Raw genomic sequence first — 24,827 nt, 5'->3', positions numbered from 1 at the left:
TTTGGGTGTCCGGTGATGTCGTGACATGGACATGGACCCTGATCCAAATGGCAGGGAGAGCCGGTCTCCTGTTCTGGTTTTGGTGAAGCAAGAGGGTCCGCTGAGTGGTGAGGGCCGATGACGAGAAAGAATCCGCAGTTTCTCAACAACCGCTTGGCAGCGTGCACGAGCTGGATCGAATGTCAGGCAAGCACGGTCCTAGGTGGAAACCATTCGTGGAAACCATTCGCTTGCTCGTAAATGATCGTAAATTTCCAGCCAGGAACAGTGTTTTTCTCTCACACTAAACCAGTCAGCAGTAAATAATCCACGATACGATACGGCCTCCCGAACAGGCTGATAGCTGATGGCAGGAAGAATGGATACAAAAAGGACGTAGCGGCTGATTCTGGAAGGCAGAAATTCTCGTCCAGGGCAGAGGTGCGCCAGGCAAATCCGACCCGTACCCCTTTTGGCGCGCCGACTATGTGACGCAGGCTTTTGGCCCGGCGGCGGACGTGACAGGCGAACCGACGCTGGGATAAAGCCTCTTTTTCGGCAGGAATTCCGAGCACCATGTTGATGATATGCGGTAGTGATAAGAGTATCAGATGCTGAAGAAATGGAACAAGAATGAGAAATGGCAGAACGATTGTGTCGGAAGGAAACGACCTGTTCGGCTGGTCCTGGTTACACTAATCCTATCCTCACACAGTCATCCGTGAACGAAATCACCTACTGCTCACACACGACAGGCACCACGTAACGCAACAGCATCTTTGCTGTCACTGGGTCCATTGTGGGCCGGAGAAAACTTGGAGTCGGGCCGAACGTCCCGTTTACGTTTACGCCTTCCAGTTACCAGATGCACGCCTGCACCTGGCCACTTGCTGCATTGCTGGGCTGGTAAACACAGTGGTGCACTGGAACTGGCAGTCTCTAGTAGTGGCCTTTCCTGCATTGGCTTTTCCTTCCTGAGCTGCACGAAGTGCGTGCCCTTTCTGCTGCTCTCTCTGGCAGCGGCAAGGGCGCGGCCACGGGCCACCTGCTCACTTGGACGCCTACTACGCATCGGCCCATTTCGGCTTACCCAATTCGGCTTGTTTTTTTTCTCCAGTCAGAACAGTATTTTTCTCTGCACAACAATTTAGCTATATTAGTGTTTTTCAGCTAGTTTCAGTCAAGTTTCAGTAAGCCGAACGGACTGACGCTACGGCCTACGTACGCCTATGATTTGATTGGAGAGCGATGTTGAAACTTTTGGGCCCGCGGTTTTGATGCCTGGATTGGTACGGTCTAGGCTCCCTTCTGTATTGATGACGAGATCGTGTCATTCCGGAAACTAATGCTGCTATAGCACTATAGCAGCGGCACCGTTCAACATGAACACACTTAGGGCCTGTCAAATTTTTTTGCACAGTACATGTACATCGAATCTTGCGGCACATGCATGGAGTACTAAATGTAGACGAAAAAAAACTAATTGCACAGTTGGGTGAGAAATCGCGAGACGAAACTTTTGAACCTAATTAGTCTATAATTAGACACTAATTGCCAAATACAAACGAAAGTGCTACAGTAGCCAAAATCCAAATTTTTTTGATCTAAACAGGGCCTTATGCTGAAACCGCATGGTGTCTGTGCATGCCAACTTGCATGTACAGGCCTGTTTTCAACTTGAAGTTGGTCAGACATTACCGGGTGAATCAACAGTGAATAAAATTAGGCTAAAAAACAGTGAATAAAATTAAACGAGACAGCAGTAAGCACAGTGTCCGCCGTGGGATTTCTCGTGCCCTTTCAGAAAGTTCAACATTTAGCCTGTCAAGACAATGTCCGCCCACTTTTGCAGAGCAAACACCAAGGGCTATCGATATTCGATACTTTGGCAGCACAGACGGCTGAATTATGTAGTCATGGCTAGTTAAAGATGGCAATGGTTCCTACCTGATGGGTATTGCCCAACCAAACCAGTGCCCGCTAGGACGCAGCCTGTTAGTTTGGTCGTATTTAATGCAGCCTATTAGTTTGGTCGTATTTAACGTATTGCCCAACCAAACCAGTGCCCGCTAGGATGCAGCCTGTTCGTTTGGTCGTATTTAACTTATAAGCTATGGCTTATCAGCCAACGAACAGTATTTTTCTCTCACACCAAACCAGCCAACAGTACTTTCAGCCATGACTTATAAGTTAAACCAGCCCAAACGAACGGGACGATAATTCGTACCCTTTAAGAAACCCATGCCCACGCACGGATACAATTATGTGGCCATACCCATGCCCATGTGGGTATCAGGTACCCATGGGCCCATACTCAAAGAACATATTTAAGATGTCACTTCATGAAAATGAGCATATAAAAAATTTGTAGATATATAACAGATACAAACATATGCAACAAACTAGAAACACCAGACAATTAAACAATATAAAAGAGATAAACATAATCAGCCAGCCAAGAACACAAGACAAAAAACATATGCCTAGATCTCATATGCAAACCGGGTATACATGTGCCCATGGGTTTGCGGGTTCGAGTGATGCAATACCACGCCCACACCCGCATACCCGATGGGCATGGCTTTTTGCCCATTAGCATACCCATGGGTAAGGATTTTAATCCATGCCCATGACCATGCCCTAATAGGGTAAAAACCCATTGGGTTTTGGACACCCATTGCCATCTTTAGCTCAGACCGAGAGTGTGCCCAGTGTAAGTAGCTAGCATGTAAGCATTGGTCTTTTCAGGTGTGAAACAGTATCTGGGGAAGACATGTTGCAAAGGCTTAATAATAAGTAACAATGTGTACAAATATAGAGCGACCATAACAATGTGTACAAATATAGAGCGACCATCGCCATCCGCATTGTCCTACACGGTTACATCTGGAAGGTACTCATTGGATTAGCAAAGAACCGCCTTCCACTCGTTGAAGATTTTTTACAGTGGCCTTGCTTCAAAAGACTCCGCAGTATCGTTGGAGAAGTAGGCACAGGTTCATCAAACACCTTAATAGTGTTTTATCGATTGTAAGCCTTCCCACCTAGGTCCTGCATGTCTGTATAAACCAATGGGAGCAAGGGAAAACATATGAAAAAAAAACGTAAAAATAATATTTAAACACAATGACATTTGAATATCGAATGTACAAGTACAAATATTATCATCTACTAGTCAATATACCTGTGGATTCCAGTACATCCATCCTATGGAAAACGTCCTCCTGATACACAAAAAGCAGAGCACACAATCAAAAGGACAACAATGACAGATAGGTAAAATTGTAACTCCATATGGTAATGGAAACTTCTTTCAGTAAATAACATTCAGAAGAACCACCCCATTAGTTAAGACAAACCCACACGAGGACTTTCTGTGACTAGAACACTAAGAAATAAAGAGAAATAAAAAAGAAGCATACCCTAATAATACACAGAAAACAAGCACAGTAGCCACACAAAAACAGCACACATTAAGACCATCAAACGCACAAGGGGAGTAGTGAGCTTTCATTTGTGTTCAAAAAAATCTTTCTAGAAGACTGGTTATTTTGAATGTAAAAAACAAAGCATGCCTTCTTCATGTAACATAATACAACTAACCCAAGAACTCACAATCCAATTGCATATATATAAAACTTTGGAAAATTTTCCATTACAAAATAAGCAGGTCTAAGTATTAAAAATAAACACAAACCTCAACAATTCCTGGATATTGCATGACATATCCAATAATTCGGCAATTTAAACCTTCATAGACAGTGCTATTCATGCTGCCATCACCATTTATCCATGGTAATATTGGATTGTAAATATGGCTTTCGCAACATGACAGCAACCACAGCCCTGGGGACAGATGGACTTTAATCATCTCCAGGACTTTGACTATGCAAACGAGAGCTTTAAATCCTTTGAAAATTAAGAACTGTTACAGTGTGCCCATTGCCAAGATCTTTTGCAAGTTCGCTGCAAATTACTAATAGGCATTGCATGCTTCTCTTTTAATATTTTTGGTGTCCCCAGTCGATGCTATTTCAAAAGCCGGAGCTCGCAAGCAGCTACAATGACTGCATTCAGCAAGTCTAGTTATATGATACTTTGGCTTATGAAATGAGTCAATAATCTGCACACCATCATATATGCATTGAACTGTGAAGCCATTGATCAAATTCAGACTCTTGTTTAAATCTGATAACATGTCACAGCTTTCTACCTAGGAATGAACATACTTGCTGCCCATTTCCCTAGCTAAAGTAAACATAAGGCATTCTTTATGATGCAACACTTTCATGAGATTTCTTGTTTGAATCCTCTCTTTATTCAAAGCCACTTGGATATCAGGGAAACCTTTCTCTCGACGGTAGCAGAGGTCACTATCTATCTTGGTCAAAGGTTTGTGTTTCTTAGGCCAGTCTTAGTGGGGTTCATGAGAGTTTCAGGGGCATTGAATAAGCTAACCAACTTAGGCCTTGTTTGGATGTAGTCGGATTCGCATCAATCCACGTGTGTTGAGGTGGATTGGAGTGGAAGTTGAACTAAATTCCACCGCAACACACGTGGATTGAGGTGAATTCAATAACATCCAAACAAGGCCTTAGCAAATATGCTGACATGGCACAATATTAATGAAGAGAAAGATGATCAAAGTTTCATAGGAGTAAAATGAGTTTCATGGAGATGAAACCAATCTACATTGTTTCCAACATATAGGAGTCTCGGAAACTAGGACATGAAACCCCAAATGAGACTAGCCTTAGTCTTACTGATTTTGATGTCCATAGCCTTGCGTTTGTGGGCATTGTCATCGAATTTACTCATATCTTCCATGGAAGTACTGAAGTTGTTAGGCTCATCGGCCTCGCCACCTCCTTCACTTGGCAAGGAAGGTGAAATGAGAAGCTCTCCGACTAGAGAAAAAAGGTGGACAATTTCGCTGCATTGTAGATCTGCATACAACTAAACTGTACTGTCCACAATGGGCGTGATTGGTAGGCCGAATCAGACCGTCTCCGCACCGTTTTGATGTCTGACCTCATTCATGCGGTGTGTTTGGTTGTCCTCCTCGCACCTTTCGCCTGTATCCTTTCATTCATCTGCCCTCCTCCATTCCGCACGACTTCATCTTCTCAATTTCCACTTCCCTCTCCATACAGGATGGCTTGATACAGGCATGGCGCAGGGACCCATGTGTCATACACTCAACTCTCATCCATGCATGCAACCAAACAAGATCTTATCTCATACTGGACCAACAACAAAGGCAACCAAACACGACTAAGTGCACGGTTTGAGCATGCATCTCACCATCCTGGACCGGCTCTCCATCCCGGCCCCCCCTCACCAAAGCAACCAATCACGCCCAATATTCTTTTGCTGCCCTATAAGCCATTTCGAAAATTCAGAAACCTTTTCCCCTGAACTAAATGGGAAGGGTGAATGAGAAGCATCAAAGAAGAATTTTCCAGAAAGGATTACATGTATCGTTCCATTTCCAGCCATTTATACTTTGGCTTAAGATAGTTCCAGCCATCAACATAAGAACCTAACATCGACATCCATCATAGGCAAGCTTATATTAGTGCATCTAAACTATATGAAGCTAATTTCGTAATGGTGGTTTGTGATATATCAGATATATATTATGTTTATTACTATGAAACTAATACCTATATGTACAAATAGTTCTCACTGCAAGAAGTTGAGGAAACAGGACAATCTTGTTTTATCAGCCAACAAGCTGAACATTGCATGTAAGACAATAAATTTAACATGGTTTTATCAATACATTTGATTTTTCATATGTACGTCCCAACATGGGGACGTACAGATCAAAGCTGGGTACAGCATAGTGAAGAAATAAAGAGAGAGAGAGATAATATATTGATAGATAAGTTACACATTCTAACCATGAAGTTCTTCTCTCGAAAAGGAAAGGATGGTAAGAATTTTGCTCTGGGACCTTCAGAAGCTCTAATGCATTGGTAATTGCCAGGGACTTGCATACACCTCTTTTAATAACTTCAGCTTTGTGAGTTTAATGACGTTAGCATGAGATCTGCAATGGGATGTTATTGGAATCAGCTTTTACGGCAGAGAATTCTAAACAGCAAATGACAAAAAATGAGCAAAAAAGTTAGCTATCCTACTTATTCTTGTTTACAGACACTCCCATCAAGACTCAATTAGCATAAACCTGAACCTTCCAGGACTCAGCTGAAATACTAAGTTAAGAACAAAGCCTCACCAACGTAGTCCCATCAAGATTTCAACTCCTGGCTCCAAGACATGTCCAAACCACCTGAGGCTCTCGTCTGCATCCAACCCAGACAATCGTGGCAGCACTGTCCACGCGCCATCAGCCGCATCAAACATGACCAGCCTCCCATCCACGGCATTATACAAGCAAACAATCCCCAATCTGTCCGCAGCCTGAAAATGCCAAAAACTGCCAAACCTACCAGCCAGCAGCTCATCAAAAACCTCCGTCGGCATCACGCTCACCTCCCTCCACCACACCTCCTCCTCCTTATCGTCGTCCAACCGCCAGACCACCACCCGCTCCACTTCTCCAAAGCTCTCAATCCCACCTACTAAGAACAGGCTCCCATCAAAAACAAACAGGTGCGCCGTAGTGAGACCTTGTGGCATCACAACAGGCGGCACCTCCCATGTCCCCGTCACGAGATCAAAAACCAAGAGCGCGTCGGGGCCACGGCCGAGGACGAAGAGCTTGCCGCGGTCACCGGCGACCGCGGCGTTTCCCAGGATCGTGAGGGAAAGCGAGAGATCGCCTCTAGACGCCCACCGCGGGGAGGGATCGTCGGTGTCCAGGGTGTAAGAACGCACGGCAGCGCCGGTAGTGACGGCAACGAGGGTGCAGGAAGGGGAGGAGCGGCGCGACGGGACGATAACGGAGAGGAGGTAGGCTCCGTAGGGGATCGGCGGGAGGAGCTGGAGTGAGGCGCAGGTGATAAGGAGTGATGGGGACGGGGAGGAGACGAGCGGGTAGGAAGGGGGAGAGAGCGCGGCGAGCGCGGGCAAAGTGAGGACGCGGCGGGACAGCGGGTGGACGGCGAGCCGTGGGGAAAGGAGGAAGAAGGCGTCGAGGCGGTGCGGGGAGAGGAGGGCGTGGAACGCCGGGGAGCGCAGGAGGCGGCGGAGCGCACGGGACACGGCGGCGACGGGAAGTAGTTCGGTGATGGGGAGGAGGGAGAGGATGCGCTCCTGGAGGTGCGACGGGAGGGCGTCCCACGGGCAGGTGCCGGCGTCGGCGTCGGCTGAGGCCATGGCCGCGGATGGAAATGGGGAGCGGTGGATGAGTGGATCTGGGTTTCTGTTTTTTTCTCTGCTGTTTACGGTGGAGAGCAAAATGGGGAGGTCAGGGAGGCTGGAGAAAAGACAAGCGACCAGGAGCCAGGGCCCAGGGATGCGAGAATTGATGGCAGGGCACTAGGCCCACCTGTCGGCATACTAGAGGCCCTTTGGTAGGGCTCCGGAAAGTACTTGGGTGGATTTCATTGTTACAAAATCAGAGTTAAAAGAACAAATATGAAAGTGAGAATTCGAAAGTAACTGTCGACAGAATATCGTCGGCAGTCCATCGAGGGTTATCCTATGATAATAGATTTGTCAGTAGGGGTGCGCGTAATCAGAAACCGGATGATGACACAAGGCGCAGAGACAGCGATTTAGATAAGTTCGAGCCGTCTGATCGACGTAATATCCTACGTCCTGTATCTTTGGTGTATTGTATTAAGATGCAGTAGATAGATCTAGATGGGGTCCGCTAGGGGACCCCTGCCTCTCCTTATATATTCTGGAGGGATAGGATTACAAGTAAAGTAGCCTATTTGGTACTATACAATGTCTTGTGGTGCACGCCGAGCAACATCGTGAACGTCTTGATCTTGTGGGTCGGGCCACCTCTGATGGTGCGGCCCATATCTTGGGGGCCATACCCCCACAGCTAGTCCCCGAGCCTGACAGTAGGTGACGTAATCACATGGTGCTATGGTCATAAAGTAGAAGACCAGCCAAGCAGGCAACCAGTCCCTGGTCGTAGCCTTGAGATGAGAACCAGCACATTCACCGCAAGGTGAAGTGTGCCCACTTAGTCCCCGAGCCTGCAGGAAGATGGAGAATGAATCTTATAGTAGGGTCAAAGAAAAAGAAGCCTGAAAGCTTGCCGACGTTGTCTAACATGCGCATATCAAGACCCCAGACGTGCTGCCCAAGATTAGCACCCTGATCCGAACAGCATGGAGCAGTTTGATAGCACACCGATGAGACGTAGCAAGATCCGGGCACCGAGGAGTCCCCGGCGTAGCCGGCGATGTTCGAGCACCGAGGAGCGAGGAGTCCCCGACGTCGCTGGCGATGACCGAGCACCGAGGAGCGAGGAGTCCCCGGTGTCGCTGGTGATGACCGAGCACCGACGAGTCTCCGGCGTAGGCGGCGATGTCCGAGCACCGAGGAGCAAGGAGTCCCCGACGTCGCTGGCGATGTCCGAGCACTGAGGAGCGATGAGTCTCCGGCGTTGCTAGCGATGACCGAGCACCGAGGAGCGAGGAGTCCCCAGCGTCGCTGGCGATGATCGAGCACCGGGGAGCAAGGAGTCCTCGGCGTCGCTGGCGATGACTGGGCACCGGAGAGCGAGGAGTTCCTAGCGTCGCTGGCGATGACCGAGCACCGGGGAGCGAGGAGTCCTCGGCGTCGCTGGTGATGTTCGACCACCAAGGGAGGAGTGAGGAGTCCCCGGCGTCGCTGGCGATGACCGAGCACCGAGGAGTCCCCGGCGTCGCTAGCGATGACCGAGCACCGAGGAGTCCCCGGCGTCGCTAGCGATGACCGAGCATCGAGGAGCAGGGAGTCCTCGGTGTCGCTGGTGATGTCCGACCACCAAGGGAGGAGCGAGGAGTCCTCGGCATCGCTGGCGATGACCGAGCACCGAGGAGTCCCCGACGTAGGCGACGATGTCCGAGCACCGAGGAGTCCCCAGCGAAGCTGGCGATGTCCGAGCGTCGAGGAGTCCCCGGTGTAGGCGGCGATGTTCGGGCACTGAGGAGTCTCCGGTGAAGTTGGCGATGTCCGAGCGCCGAGGAGTCCCCGGCGTAGCTGGCGACGTTCGTGCGGTGAAGTGTGCCCACTTACTCCTCGAGCATGAAGCAACCGAGTGCCGAGGAGTAACCGACGTAGCTGGCGATGAAGCACGAGCGACGAACAGTCTGGTCAACTGGTCGGCGACGAAGTGAGCATTGAGTAGAAGCGACCAGCGAACAGTCCGATCAACTGGTCGGCGACAGAGTCCATGAACCAAGCGGTCCGACCAGTTGATCGGTGGAAAAAGTCCGAGCACCAGGTGGTCCGATCACCTGGACGATGATCCTGCAATACAAATATGTAGAACATGTAGTACATGATGTAAAAATAAATAAACTCTAGAGAGAAAAAATAACGTATGTAGCTTGGCGATCGGTTGGAGCGAAGATGTATTTATATTTAATATAAATCGTCCCAACCAGTTAGTGTGTAGCTGAGTCTCCAGCCCTAGCTAGCCCATAGTCCATAACGTCGAGCGCGGAGCCCGTGCACGTGTAGGAGGAACAGGCGTGACCAAGAAGCCGCTGCCGACCACCCATAACGCAGAGCGCGGAGCCCGTAGCACATGTAGGGAGGAGCCGGAGACAGGGCCTGTCTCTGGAGGCGTCCGAGCATCAACGTGACTGTTCGAAGGTTCGAAAAATCGTTTGAAGAGCAAATATGGAGAAAACAGCTCAGAGAAACATTATGGCGATATACATAGATTGGAGAATATTTAGAAGAATATTAAAACATGACTTAGCTTTAGACGGAGCGTCTGGTCGGCGACGTATGGTGTTATCTGGTCGACGTTGACGGCGAGCACCTGGCGGGCGGTGAGTTGTCGGTGAAGACGACCTCGAAGGTGGTTCTGAGATCGGATCTGCTGTCGCGGGGGCTGATGTAGCCAGCGATGAATCGTCGTCGTGGACCGGCATGGATCTCCACGAGATTGATGACGATAACGCGCTGTTGATTTGAGGTCCATTTGGCTCGCCATGGATCAAGCGCACACCCCTACCTAGCGCGCCAACTGTCGACAGAATATCGTCGGCAGTCCACCGAGGGGTATCCCGTGATGGTAGATTTGTCGGTGGGGTGCGCGTAATCAGGAACCGGATGGTGACACAAGGCGCAGAGACAGCGATTTAGACAGGTTTGAGCCGTCTAATCGACGTAATACCCTACGTCCTGTCATCCTGTGTCTTTGGTGTATTGTATTGAGATATAGTAGATAGATCTAGATGGATCGTGTCCGCTAAGGGACCCCTGCCTCTCCTTATATATTCTGGAGGGACAGGGTTACCAGTAAAGTAGCCTATTTGGTACTATACAATGTCTTGCGGTGCACGCCGAGCAGCGCTGTGTACGCCTTAATCTTGTGGGTCGGGCCACCTCTGATGATGCGGCCCATGTCCTTGGGGCCATACCCCCACAGTAACCAAATTAAATAAGAGGAAAAGCTCATGATAATTTTAGGAAAAAAAACGTGAATAGTGTTCATCAGCCTTTTCCCTCTAGAATGAGAAGGAAGGATAGTTGAAACGGACATCCCAAAACATAAATGTGTGCGGCTCATGTACTAAAACAAAACAAGAAATAAGTTCATTCCCTTTCTCAGTTCTAGTTCTTGTATATGTGCAATCCAATTGGTTTTTTAACACGTTATCAACACTAGCCCTGCGGAGAACATGTAATCCATATGTTGAAATGCTTGATCCGTCATCCTACTATCACATGAACCAAACACGTGCGCTAACAGTGGCACACATTACCTGCTATGTCGTTGACACATCGGCAGCGCTTGGTGGCATGAAAGGCGGCTCAGTCGTCATTGTCGTCCATCGTCGGAAACAACCCCATCAACCATGAATCGCTGACAATGGTAAAGAGTGAGGACAGCTTGATCGCCGCACGCCAAAAAATGGCTCCTAAGCGCCGTGTGAACTATCATAGTCGCCATGCCGGATTGCTGACACACCAATTGCATCTGTAAGTGCCAGCACGCGAGCGCGCGGGCCATCGATGCCACGTCTGTTGCACAAGCAGATACGGACCACGTGCCAGGCCGCGCAAAGACACAGGCCGCCTAGAGCTACCATGGCATCATTACCGTGGAGCCTCGAGGAACTGAGTGATGCTTGATAGGAAAAGCTTTAGGGTCACTTTGGGAGAGCTTCACTTCATGATTCTTGAGCTATAGTAATTGTGTCGATCAATTTTTTTAAGTTTAACTAGGTTCATAGCAATTAACAACAATCTATCAAATGATACTAATTATGTACTATAAATATTAATATTTTCTTGTATATATATTTTGGTCAAAGTTAAAAATGTTTGATTTCTTGAAAATCGAGAACGACATTTTTTTTTTTTTGCATAGAGCGAGTTGGTGTAATCCGTACTCCCTCCGTACTAAAAAATAAAGTCGTTTTGGACAACGACACGGTCTCCGAAGTATAACTTTGACTTCTTATTTTTATAAAAAAAATATTTATCGAAAAGTGATATATGTATATTTTTATGAAAGTATTTTTCAAGACGGATCTATTCGTATGGTTTTTACATTTTCAAACTCAATAAGTTAAAAGTTATTCATGCAATGTTTGATCCAAACCTTATAAAAACAACTTCATTTTTTCCAGCACGGAGGGAGTACATGGTGGAGATCGGTACATGGTGACATTTATCAGATCCGTACATGGTGGAGAGTTGTGCTTAGTCCAGATAGGCGATTACTATTGCGTTTTTGGACGGTTGGGCCTTGGGTCGGTTCGCTTGGCTTATCAGCTAGAATCTATAGTATTTTTCTTTCACAACAAAACAGTTTTAGTTGGCTTATCAGCCGACTTTAATATCAGCCGAGCATGCCCTATAGTAATTGCTAAGGATCTAAACATGTGATCCTAAATGAATGTGGTTTCATCCGTGGTTTTTTTTTTTCAGATGATACCATTTATCTGAGTCATCATTTGCAATCGTTTCTCAACACTCGATCTGAGCCTGAACCAGAACCTGAAGCAGCCTAGGCTGCGTCACATCGAATCTTTATACCAATTAGGAGTATTAAACATAAGCTAATTACAAAACTAATTACATAGATAGAAGCTAATTTGTGAGACAAATCTATTAAATCTAATCAATCCATTATCTGACAATGTGGTGCTACAGTAAACATTTGCTAATAATGGATTACTTAGGTTTAATAGATTCATCTTGTAAATTAGTCTAGGGCTTCTGCAATTAGTTTAATAATTAGCTCATGTCTAGTCTTCTTAATTAGCCTCCGAATATTCGATGTGATAAGGACTATGCCTGCAAACGGTGCGGAGCGGTGCGTACCTTTTGTTGAACCTCCGCTCCGTCGCTGGCAAATGAGGGTCAGGGTCAAACCGCCCCATCCATTGGCTAACCTGAGGTTCACCGAGGGTCGAACCGCCCTAGTCTCCTTACGATGCAACGAAGAAATCAAGGCTGAGGCGGCAGCTGGGGAGCGAACGACGTTGCGAATAGAATACTAAACGGGGCGACCCTAGGGGCAATTAGGATAATAGGGTTGTTACCATTTGGAACCTCTTCGTATTTGGTTCGAACCGATCGACCGTGAACGAAATTTAGAAGCAGACCGTAGATCTGAAGGGGTCGACCCAGACCCCTTGCAGGGTGAATAAGGACTAAACTTTAGCGTAAGGATCTAAACACCCCAATAGACCAGTGGCCCATCTTCTGATCTTCATAGATGGCCGCCAGACCAGGAACCATAGTCCACAGAAAAATTCCAAGGACTGGCCCGGCAAAGAATTGCAAACCTACCAGAAGCCAACCAGGCAGATTTTTTTTTTTGGGTGTGTGGATAACAACCAGGCAGGCTGAACGTGAACGAGCACCTGCCACGCATGCCAACCGGTTCTTGTTTGGTGCAGGCATTTTCGCAAGCTGCCGGGCCGGAGGCGATCACGCTCGGTCGCTCGCGCACCTAGCGACGGCATGGGGAGTTGCGGTGGTAAGCCGGTAACCAACATTTCGCGTGAAAACCCCTGACGGGCGGGCCGACCCGAAGCACCGTTTCCTCGGTTAGCTATGAAGGTTCCAACAGCCCAAACCCCCCAAAACGGCCTCCTCTCCGCCGCCCGTCCACCCGCCGGACAACCGCGTCTCCAGCGCGCCCCTTTATATCTCCCCCGTTTCCTTCTCCCCCTACGGCCCTAACCCTACTCCAATGCAATCAGTCACCCTTCTTGATCCTTGCGCCACCCGATCTTGGCCATCGGTCTCGCTGACGCACGTCAACTAGAGGAGCCATTCGCTAATAACCGGGAGCGTGCGCATGGCGCCGAGCAAGCTCCGGCAAGCGGTGGGCGCGGCCAAGGACCAAACGACCATCGCCCTCGCTAGGGCGAGCGCCGCGGACGAGGTGGCCTCGGACGTCGAGGCGTCCATCGTGAGGGCCACGGCGCACGGCGAGGCCGCCCCCGCAGACGAGCGGCACGCGGCGGAGATCCTCACGCTGACGCGCTACTCCCGCGCGCGCGTGGTCGCGTGCGTGGCCTCCGTGTCGCGCCGGCTCGGGCGGGCGCGGACGTGGCCCGTCGCCGTCAAGGCGCTGGCGCTCGTGCACCGCCTGCTCGCGGAGGGGGACCCGGCGTACGAGCAGGAGGTGTTCCTCGCCACGCGGCGCGGTAGGCGCATGCTCGACGTGTCTCGTTTCCGAGAACGCGAACGCGCGCGGTCCCGCGACTGGGACTTCGCCGCGTTCGTGCGCGCATACGCCGCGTACCTCGACGATCGGCTCAAGCAACGGATGCAGGCCCGCGGAGCAGGCGCGGCCAGCCCGGGTAAATGGCACGTCGACGGTGACACCGACAGGACGGCGTACGAGGTGGCCGAGGGCTGGGAGCTCGTGCCGGGGGGAAAGGCCGGCGACCGAGACGACGACGACAGAGGATGTCATCGCGAAGGCGCAGCAGCTGAAGCACCTCCTCGGCCGGTTGATCGAGTGCCGGCCGACAGGGAAGGCGAGGATGAACCCGGTGGTGACCGCGGCGCTGTACAGGCTGGTGAAGGAGAGTGCGGCGATGTACTGCGAGCTCACGGAGGTGATGGTCGTGCTTGTGGACCGCTTCGCCGAGCTGGGCACTCCTGCCTGCGTGTGCGTCCACTCCATCTTCACCAGCCTCGCAAAGCTGGTCGACGAGCTCGACGACTTCTACTCGTGGTGCAAGGCCACCGACGTGTGCCGCCCGTCGGACATCCCCGAGATACAACGCGTCCGGCAGAAGAATCTGGACCTCATGGACGAGTTCATCCGCGACAGGCATGCGTCGGCGTCCCAGTGGGGCCGCTCACCGCCTACTCCCGTCAAGAAGAACGACGTCAAAGGAATTGAGCCAGCGCCGAAAGAGCAGCAGGTTGTTGTGCTAGAGGAGAACAATGTCGGCAAGATGGCCGACTTCTTGAACTTGGGCCAAGACGCGTCGCCGCCATCCGGCGAAGAGCATGGGAGGAATCTGACACTGGCACTGTTCGACGGTAACTCAGCGGAAGCTGCGGCGAAATGGGTGGCGTTCGACGATTCAGAAGCCGACTGGGAGACGGCACTGGTGCAGTCCACAAGCACGACCGCTGCCCAGCAATCGGAGCTCGGTGGCGGCTTCAACGTGCTGGACGACATGTGCAACCACGCGACGGCCAATGCAACCGTGACAAACGCGCGTGCGTTCGCCGGAAGCGCAAGCAGCGTGGCGACGCAGCCGCTTGGTGCGGCGGTGCTTGCCCTGCCGACACCGCCTGGGGTCAGCACCGCCGCCGCCGCCGCAAGGGCTGATCCATTCGCCGCGTCCCTGGCGGTGCCTCCGCCGATATGTGTTCAGATGACGGACTTCCAGACAAGGCAGCGGCTACTTATGCAGGAGCAGAACGCATGGCACCAGTACGAAACACATAGGGCAGCCTGGAGTCACAATCTGTTGTGAGATCGTATTGTTTTCAGTGTTTTGGGTGCTGGACTAAAAAGAATTCAATGTGGAACACAGTTCACAGCTAAAGATTTCGGAGATTGCTTAGTTGCTTGATAGTTAAAAGTAAAAGTAATTTCTTTACTAGTTTTTACTATACACTTAGATATAGTAAAAAAAATATATTTAGAAAAATCAAAACGTCTTGTAATTCAGAACGAAGTGAGTAGTTGATTTGTGCCGTACTGGAATACTGCAAGATTGCTGCATGGTTATATACAGGTTGAATATAATTATGGCCTCGTGGGACTAGACATTACCATGTCCCGTATAGTTATACCCAAAGTAAGGGGTTGTTTAGTTACCCCAAACTTCTGAATTTGGTACTATGCAAAAAGAAGATTTTCCGTCACATTAAACTTGCGGTACATGCATGGAGTACTAAATGTTGACGAAATCAAAAACTAATTGCACAGTTTGATTGTACTTTGCGAGACGAACGTTTTGAGCCTAATTAGTCAATGTTTAAACAATTATTACCCAATACAAATTAAACGCTACAGTGCGCTACAGTAAATTCGCCGGGCCGGATCGGCCGAACTAAGCGTGGCCTAAGCAAGGTAAACCGGACAGAGGATATATACACACTATATGCATTAACCCCTACAATCACATGGTTCAACCCAGCACGGGAGAAGGGCCACGTCATCCGAAATTGTTGATTGGGACACGTGTCCCTAAAATGGCCTTTGCTTGGTCTCGGCCACGTCCCCCCAAAATCCTTGTCCGCGCAGACAAACTATACAGAAGTACATAAACAGTAAGTAGATTAGAAATAGCCAATTGCATGAGCAACACACATCAAGTAACCATTTGTGTTCATGTTATTATTATAGTATTTAAGGGAATTTTCATGATCTGATACATTTGTGAGTATATTCATCATCATTAACAACAATAAAGTCTTTAAGTCCCAAACAAGTTAGGGTAGGCTAGAGTTAAAACCCAACAGAAGCAATTAAGGTTCAGGTACGTGAACAACTGTTTTCCAAGCACTCCTATCTAAGGCTAAGTATTTGGGTATATTTCATCATTTCAAGTCTCCTTTTGTTGCCTCTACCCAAGTCAACTTCGGTCTTCCTCTGCCTCTCTTCACGTTACTATCCTGGCTTAGGATTCCACTATGCACCGGTGCCTCTGGAGGTCTCCGTTGGACATGTTCAAACCATCTCAATCGGTGTTGGAGAAGCTTTTCTTACAATTGGTGCTACCCCTAATCTATCACGTATATCATCGTTCCGAACTCGATCCCTTCTTATATGACCGCAAATCTAACGCAATATACATATTTCCGCGACACTTATCTATTGAACATGTCGTCTTTTCGTAGGCCTAATATTCTGCACCATACAACATAGCAAGGTCTAATCGTCGTCCTATAAAACTTGCCTTTTATCTTCTATGGTACCCTTTTATCACATAGGACATCAGATGCTTGGCTCCACCTTCATCCACCCTGCTTTGATTCTATGACTAACATCTTCATCAATATCCCCATCTCTCTGTAGCATTGATCCTAAATATTCGAAAGGTATCATTCCTAGGCACTACTTGACCTTCCTAAACTAATATCTTCCTCCTCCCTGAGTAGTAGTGCCTGAAGTCACATCTCATATACTCAGTTTTAGTTCTACTGAGTCTAAAACCTTTGGACTCCAAAGTCTCCCTGCCATAACTCCAATTTCTAATTCACTCATGTTCGACTTTCATCAACTAGCACTAAATCGTCTGTGAAAAGCATACACCAAGGGATATCCCCTTGTATGTCTCTTGTGACCTCATCCATCACTAAGGCAAACAGATAAGGACTTAAAGCTGACCCTTGATGTAGTCCTATCCTAATCGAGAAGTCATCCGTGTCTTCATCAATTGTTCGAACACTAGTCACAATATTGTTGTACATATCCTTAATGAGTCCGACGTACTTCGTTGGGACTTTATGTTTATCCAAAGCCCACCATATAATATTCCTTGGTATTTTATCATAAGCCTTCTCCAAGTCAATAAAAACCATGTGTAGGTCCTTCTTCTCTCTATACCGCTTCATAACTTGTCTTAGTAAGAAAATGGCTTCCATGGTTGACCTTTCGGGCATAAAACCAAATTGGTTCATAGAGACCCGCGTTATTGCTCTCAAGCGATGCTCGATAACTCTTTTCCATAGCTTCATAGTATGGCTCATCAACTTAATTCCCGATAATTAGTACAACTTTAAATATCCCCTTTATTCTTATAGATCGGTACCAATATACTTCTCCTCCACTCGTCAGGCATCTTGTTCAATCGAAAAATATGGCTAAACAGCTTGGTTAGCAATATTATAGCTATGTCCCTAAGGCATCTCCACACCTCAATTGGGATATCATCCGGTCCCATCACCTTACCTCCTTTCATCCTTTTCAACGCCTCTCTGACCTTAGATTATTGGATTCTCCGCACAAAGCGCCTATTGGTGTCATCAAAAGAGTCATCCAACTAAAAGGTTGTGTCCGTATTCTCATCATTGAATAATTTGTCAAAATACTCTTGTCATCGATGTCGAATCTCATCCTCCTTCACCAAGAGATGTTCTCTTTTATCCTTAATACACTTAACTTGGTTGAAGTCCCTTGTCTTTCTCTCACTAACCCTAGCCATCCTATAAATATCCTTCTCTCCTTCCTTCATACTCAAATGTTGGTAAAGATCCTCGTACGCTCTACCCTTTGCCACACTTGTAGCTCGCTTTACAGTCTTCTTTGCCACCTTGTACTTCTCTATGTTGTCCACACTCCTGTCATGGTACAAGCGTCTATACCATTCTTTTTTCTCCTTAATAGCCCTTTGGACTTCCTCGTTCCACCACCAAGTATCTTTAGCCTGACCTCCACTTCCTTTGGTTACTCCATGCACCTCTGAGGCCACCTTCCAAATGTTGGTTGCCATCTTCTCCCATATATTATTTATGTCCTCTTCTTCCTTTCAAGAGTCCTCTTTGATAACCCTTTCCCTGAATACCTCTAATGTCTCCCCTTTCAGTTTTCACCACTTTGTTCTTTTAATCTTAGCTTGTTTATCCCTACGGGCACGCACCTAAAAACGAAAGTCTGCCACCAAAAGCTTATGTTGAGAAACAGCACACTCCCTTGTAAAAGCTCTAGTTTGGTTTTGGTGAATTGATAAAACCCTAAGTGCTAACCTAGTTTATCAAGTGATCATAAGATAGGTAGCACATTCTGAGTGGTGAAGCAAATAAAGATCATGACATGATGATGGTGATTCCATGGTGATGATCTAGTGCTTTGACTTAAAAAGAAGAAAGAGAAAAACAAAAGGCTCAAGGCAAAGATATAAATGGTAGGAGCCATTTTGTTTTGGTGATCGAGACACTTAGTGAGTGTGATCACATTTAGGATCGATAGCCGTACTATTAAGAGGGGTGAAACTCATATCGAAATGCGGTTATCAAAGTGCCACTAGATGCTCTAACTCATTGCATATGCATTTAGGATCTAGTGGAGTGCTAACACCCTTGAAAATATTTGTGAAATGCTAACACATGTGCACAAGGTGATACACTTGGTGGTTGGCACATTTGAGCAAGGGTTAGGAACTTCACCGGTAGAGTGTCCGCCCGTAGAGTACGGGCAGTCTGACGGTGCCACCGGCGTCCTAGATAGAAAAGACGGAGGTCACTATAAGTGACTGGACGCTGGTCTCGATTGGACCGGCGCGTCCGGTCAGTAGCAGCAGAGGGCGCGCAGCGTCGGTCTCTGACCGGACGCTGGGACACTTAGTGACCGGACGCTAGAGGGTTGCGTCCGGTCCAGCTGACGTGGCAGTGCATAGGGAAGTCACCGTGTGACCGGACGCTGGGTGAGTCCGGTCGAGCATAACCGGACGTGTCCGGTCGTGAAAAATCATTTTTGGTTGCTTACTGGAAACGATCGGACGCTGAGGTTCAGCGTCCGGTCACTCTGAGCTACTGTGTCCGGTCGTCACTTGACCGTTGAGATCGAGCGATCAACATTTGAAGAGATGGGACACGTGGCACGCATCACGTGACCGGACGCTGAGGTCTAGCGTCCGGTCAATATGATCGGAGCATCTGGTCACCCCGTGTTGTGCCCAGTGAAGAGGTACAACGACTCTATTTCATGGGGGCTTCTATTTAAGCCCCATGGCTGGCTCAAGCTCACTCTCTTGGCCATTTGCATTGACATAGCAACCTTGTGAGCTTAGTCAAAGCCTCTCCACTTATCTCTATCATTGATTCATCATCTTTATAGATTGGGAGAGAATCTAAGTGCATTGCTTGAGTGTTTGCATCTAGAGGCACTTAGGTGTTTCGTGTTTCGCTGCAGGATTCGCTTGTTACTTTTGATGGTTGCCGCCACCTAGACTGGCTTGGAGCAGCGAGGATCGTTGAGCGGAGGTTGGTGATTGTCTTCCGGCTTCGATCGTGGATGATTGTGAGGGGTTCTTGACCTTTCTCCGACGGAGAGCCAAAAGGTACTCTAGTGGATTAGCTCATGGCTTGTGTGATCCTCATCTTGTGTTGGTTGTGCGGCACCCTATTGAGGGTTTGACGTGTGATGCCAATTAGCGCGTGAACCTCCAAGTGAGTGAATCGGCACAACTGAGGAGTAGCTTGCCTGACAAGCAAGTGAACCTCGGTAAAAAATTATTGTGTTCATCATTTGATTTCAAGGTGATTGGTCTTCATTGTTATTCATTCTTGTAATTGATTGGCTCATTCCTCGATACGGTGGTATAACCTTCTTGCTCACTCTCTTTACACTACCGCAAACTAGTTATCAAGCTCTTTAGTGTAGCTAGTTGTGAGAGCTTGTTAGTTTGGTTAGAGTGACTCTTTAGTTAGCCTTTGAGAGCACACTAACTTAGTGTAGTGGCATAGCTATTATGTGGATAGAAACTATATCAACTAGAATTGTGGTAGGTGGCTTGCAATTTTAGTAGGCTAGCGCAAGCGCAATACTTGCTTCGCCTCATAATTGTCTAACAGATTTGCTAAGTGTTGTTGTAGAAACTTTTATTAGGCTATTCACTCCCCTCTAGCCATTAGGACCTTTCACCTTGGTATCACCTTACAACCCAAGCATGCTCGTTTGTCCTTTCTTCTTGTGAGGACAAAGTCAATCTGGCTAGAGTGTTATCCGCTACTGAAGGTCACTAGATGAGATTCTCTCTTTCTAAAGAAAGTGTTGGCTATCATAAGGTCAAAAGCTACCGCGAAGTCCAAAACTTTCTCCCCATCCTGATTCCTACTACTATACCTAAAACCTCCATGAACTGCCTCAAAACCTGCGCTTGTAATACCTACATGCCCATTAAAATCTCCTCCTATAAAAAGCTTTCACTACTAGGTACAGCTCTAATCAGGCCATCTAAGTCTTTCCAGAACTGTCTCTTAGCACTCTCATCGAGGCCTACTTGGGGGCATACGCACTAATTACGTTCAAGACCATATCACCAATGACAAGCTTGACTAAGACAATCATATCTTCTTGCCTTCTCAGTCCCACCACACTATTCTTGAGGCTCTTATTAATCAAAACTCCTACTCCATTTCTATTCACGACTGTCCCTGTGTACCAAAGCTTGAAACCTGTATTGCCCACCTCATTCACCTTCTGATCCTTCCATTTAGTGTCTTAAACGCATAACATATTTACACGTCTTCTAGTCACGGTATCAACTAATTCTCTTAACTTACTTATAAGCGACCCTACATTCCAACTATCTAAACGGATCTTAGTTGGTTCGACTAGCTTTCTTATCCTTCGTACCCGTCGACTCAGATGTGAAGACCCTTGCTCATTTTTCACTACACTCGGGCACCGATGTAGCGCGCCACTAAAGATGCGACGACCCGATCCTTGCTCACTCGACACCGTGCCCAGATCGTGACACGGTGCGTCACGGGGGTGACGACCCGGCCCTTGCTCATTTAACACCATACCCAGATTCCGATATGGCGCGTCGCTAAGAGGGTTACGCCCCAACGGTTTTCTTTCGGGTTTCATCTCCATTAGAATGGCTAGATTTAACGTTAGCTCGCCACGCCTATCACAACCCTTCTCCTTTACTAGGACTTGGGACCTGCTATGTTGAGATAACATAGGCGGACCTGCTATGTGTTGGTGCACATACTGTAGCATGATCTCTTTTATTAGCCTAAACTTCACCCATGAAAGGCGGCATTCAAGTTCTTTTTAATCTTAAATTAGAGCCCTTTTAGTAACCTAAGCTTGCTTAGTTGAATAGTTAGCATGCAGTGCCAGGCTGCCAGCTATCGATTTCTTCCTGCTGCTCATATCTTCCTAGGGTGAGTACTCTCCTTTCTTCCATATCACCAAAGTATGTGTTGATTTATCAACAACATGTGCCTCATTCCTGTTGATTTTAGCACCTACTCTGTTTATATAGATTCACAGTTTTGGATGGACCATATAGCGCTGCTGCTCGTCGGTGCCCTGCTCGGATATCTTGCGCGGCATCGCCCAGATCGGGTATGCGTCAATCCTTTTTCTTCTTCGTCCTTAGGGTTCTTTCCTTCCAATCTTGTTGCTCCTAATGAAATTAGATACCATCTTGTTGCTCCTAATGAAATTAAATACTACTTGCCTGCTCCACAGGGCTTCGAGGTCTAGTCGATTTACTTTCGATTATGAATATCGGCCTTCCATAGTTTGACGTGACTTTTTTTTTCTTTTGTTGTCCTTTTGATTTCCAGTTCTTGGTTAGCCTTCAAGAAATATGGAGTGGTGTTATTGCTGCCTGCTTCGGAAGGGCCGCGTGGAAGATTTGGAATCATAGCTGCCTCTTCAACAAGAAGGTGAGCTTTTGTATGCCCTGCCTTTAATGCAGACCTAGACAAAAAAAAGTAGATAAATTCAATTGAGCTTATGAATTTCCGTGTCATGTGTGTTACCACTCTTACAACCAGTTGCCTACAGGTTTTTTTGTGCAATGAAAAGAGATTTGAAAGCTTGGGATATACCTAGAGATCTATGTTTGAATAGGAGTATTTGAAAAGTAGTTATTGAAGTGCCTGAACCGTGACTTGGGACTCTTTGTGTGTTCAACTCTAGCCTACCCCAACTTGCTTGGGACTGAAAGGCTATGTTGTTGTTGTGGTCACTGCAAATTCTAGAAACTATCAGGAGTACATGGGCTAATTTTTATGATCATATCACTTGCTGTGTGCTATGAGGTTTATGAAACCTGACACCATCTAACTATTCACCGGGTTTGATCTTAGGGAAAAAAATGATTGTTTCAGTCTTCTTCCTATCACACCTCTTGGTGGTTCAGTCATGCTGTTGCCTGGCAGTGCCTATCTTCAACATTGATTGACGAATTACAAATGACGATCAAGGAGCATCAGTGCATCAAACAACTGAAGGGAGGTACATATATTATCTGTTTTGGCATTACAGTAGGTGCATAGTTAACAATTCCAATTATAAGTTTCTTAGTTGTTTACTTGCTGAATATGCCTTTACCATGCGTGTCGTCCTATCTATGAACTTTTATTTAACCCTGCCAACTCATACATGCTCTCGCTAAAGAATATGTTTTTGCCATGTCTACATGTAACAATGAGATGTCCCCTGAATATATTATGTCCATATTACATTATTATATTACCTGTTTAGTACGAGTTATCGGCTGTTTCAATGCAGAATATTAGCTATATGGTTTCTGTCATTTTCTTATGTTCATTCGTTTCCTTTAAATATTTGATTGATTGCTGGAAATGCAGGTCCATAGTCAGCTCACAGGAACATGTTCCTACAATGGCCTCTTCTCTTCCTGTGTGGTGTAAGCCCACATATACATGTCAGTTCTAACACTGACTGTCTCAATAATCTGGAGAAGGCAGACAATGACGGGAGGTTCTGCGAATCACAAAAAATGTTTGCTAGGCATTTTCAGTAAGTTCCTTCTTTCTTATGCTTGTATCTATGGGTAACCTGCATGGTTTGAGATCATTTGAGTCAGATTACATCATAGGTTTCATGAAAGCGCTTTTGCTGCTTGGTTCAGGTCAGCAAGAACTACAAATGTCAGTGACAAGATTACCTGGAAGCTGAATGGAATCCCCAAAGTTTCAATAAGTCAGGTACAATTGTGCACTGAACTGTAAGTGCTAATTTCTAAGAAGATTCGCTTTAGTTCTCTGCTTTAGGTCTTAGTACTCGCATCTCAGGTTGCATATACAAGTATTGTAGTGCCGCTTTAGAGTGACAGCAACTGTTGGTTCAGCCTCCGTACAACAGTTGTGGTGTTTTGACCTTTCGGAATTAGGTACATGGTTATGTTTTAGATAGTACCATGGAATGTTCTCTTATAGCACTGAGCTGCTGAGTTTTTTTTCGGTGCTCCATGTGTGTGCTGCATAATGCTTCTTTGATGTTGAAAAGTGTAGTCTTGATCACACTATGAGATCCGAATACTGAAAAAAGAAGCTTTCAATCTGTTCTTAACAAAATTGCTTCTTGTTGTGTCAATGAGCTTGCCTGTTGTGTGCCAGTATCGGTTCTGATTGCTGCAGCTTGCTGCGGCTGCAGCTCATAAAGTATCATTTACATAAACAAAGCTGATGATTCATTGGTTCTTAGATATTTCATTTCCCTGACAAAAAAAAAATTCAGGAATTGTCCAATTTTTTTTTTAAAAAAGAAATTGTTTTTACCTTCAGTACATATATATAAACAGTTGAACTTTACAGCTATTGACTTCCCATTCCTTTCCAAACTGTAACTCTCATGCCTCATCCATTGCATTCCTATAGGCAAAATCATTGAATTATGGACACCCAAAACAAATAGGATGCTATTTTGTGCTTTAGGCCTTTACACTTCTCTTATATGTATTTCACATTTGAAATTACTTATACTGTTCCCTCCACAGACCACACACTGCCATCTAACCTTGTTTCAGACTTACGCTACACAGCACATTGTTTATAGCTAAACCAGTATAGACTTCATTTTTAGCGCTACATGAAACTGCATTTCACCGCTTATTCATTCTCCACCACACACGCCACAAATCATTCTTTCTCCACCACACATATATGTATCTTTTTAGAATCCTATTCTTACTAAAACTAGGCACCGCTCTCTTTGCAGGAACAAATAGATGGAGCACATCCTCCATGAACAGTAGCCCTTCTGATCAGAAGAAAGGCTACAAACAAAGCAACAGATGCAGTGAGAACCCCACAGACTCAGGATCAACGTCATCATATCCGCTTTGTAAAATAGCATATATCCCTATATGCTACTCTTTACCTCCTGCAAAATTAAGCCTATGTACAAATTCATATGTTCCTCTCAGCTACTTTCCAGCGTATATGACATATCCCCTATATGCTACTGCTTACCTCCTGCAAGATTAAACCTATGTATAAATTCATATAGTGCTCTCAGCTACTTTCCAATGTATGGTATATCCTTTATTATCTCGACATTAGCCTGCTCTTTATTAGTTTGCAAAAGGTGCGCGCATAGGGACATGAACTAGCTTGTTATCTCGACATTGGGCGATTTGCAAAAATAGGACTCGAAACATTGGTCGTTTGCAGATTTGACACTGGACCAACGCTGAGATGCAGTTCCAGTAATTAGCCTGCTCTTTCACGAAGGTGGTGCTGGAGATCACAGCCTCAGTAATTTGTACTTAGGCCTTGTTTAGTTCGCGAAATTTTTTGGAAAATGGTACTGTAGCACTTTCGTTGTTATTTGG

The 24,827-nt window shown here is 46.7% G+C and overlaps 1 protein-coding gene and 1 pseudogene across 2 annotated transcripts; one reads left to right on the top strand and one right to left on the bottom strand.

Annotated features, from left to right (window-relative positions):
• Positions 1–2,715: 2,715 nt before the first annotated feature.
• LOC136459571 (F-box/kelch-repeat protein At5g43190-like) lies at positions 2,716–7,341 on the bottom strand. 2 transcript variants are annotated; one of them, XR_010760228.1, is made up of 4 exons: positions 6,224–7,341; positions 5,886–6,034; positions 3,164–3,203; positions 2,716–3,038 (listed from the first exon to the last, which is right to left on the bottom strand). XR_010760228.1 is itself a non-coding variant. In XM_066459407.1 (2 exons), coding segments are annotated over exons 1-2 (1,044 nt in total). In that variant the 5' UTR covers positions 7,267–7,341; the 3' UTR covers positions 3,601–6,033. The 2 variants fall into 2 exon arrangements, 1 of the variants encoding a protein (XP_066315504.1); XM_066459407.1 differs by lacking the exons at positions 2,716–3,038; positions 3,164–3,203 and having other exon boundaries at positions 3,601–6,034.
• Positions 7,342–13,384: 6,043 nt separating this feature from the next.
• On the top strand, positions 13,385–15,029 carry LOC136461210 (putative clathrin assembly protein At1g03050; annotated as a pseudogene).
• The last annotated feature ends 9,798 nt before the right edge of the window (positions 15,030–24,827 follow it).

Source organism: Miscanthus floridulus, chromosome 6 (assembly GCF_019320115.1).
Source record: "Miscanthus floridulus cultivar M001 chromosome 6, ASM1932011v1, whole genome shotgun sequence".
Lineage (NCBI taxonomy): Eukaryota > Viridiplantae > Streptophyta > Magnoliopsida > Poales > Poaceae > Miscanthus > Miscanthus floridulus.
This window is presented reverse-complemented; position numbering and strand designations above follow the sequence as displayed.

Excerpts from the sequence above, each read along its gene's own strand:
- LOC136459571 (XM_066459407.1), bottom strand. The coding sequence starts at position 7,266 with ATGGCCTCAGCCGACGCCGACGCCGGCACCTGCCCGTGGGACGCCCTC.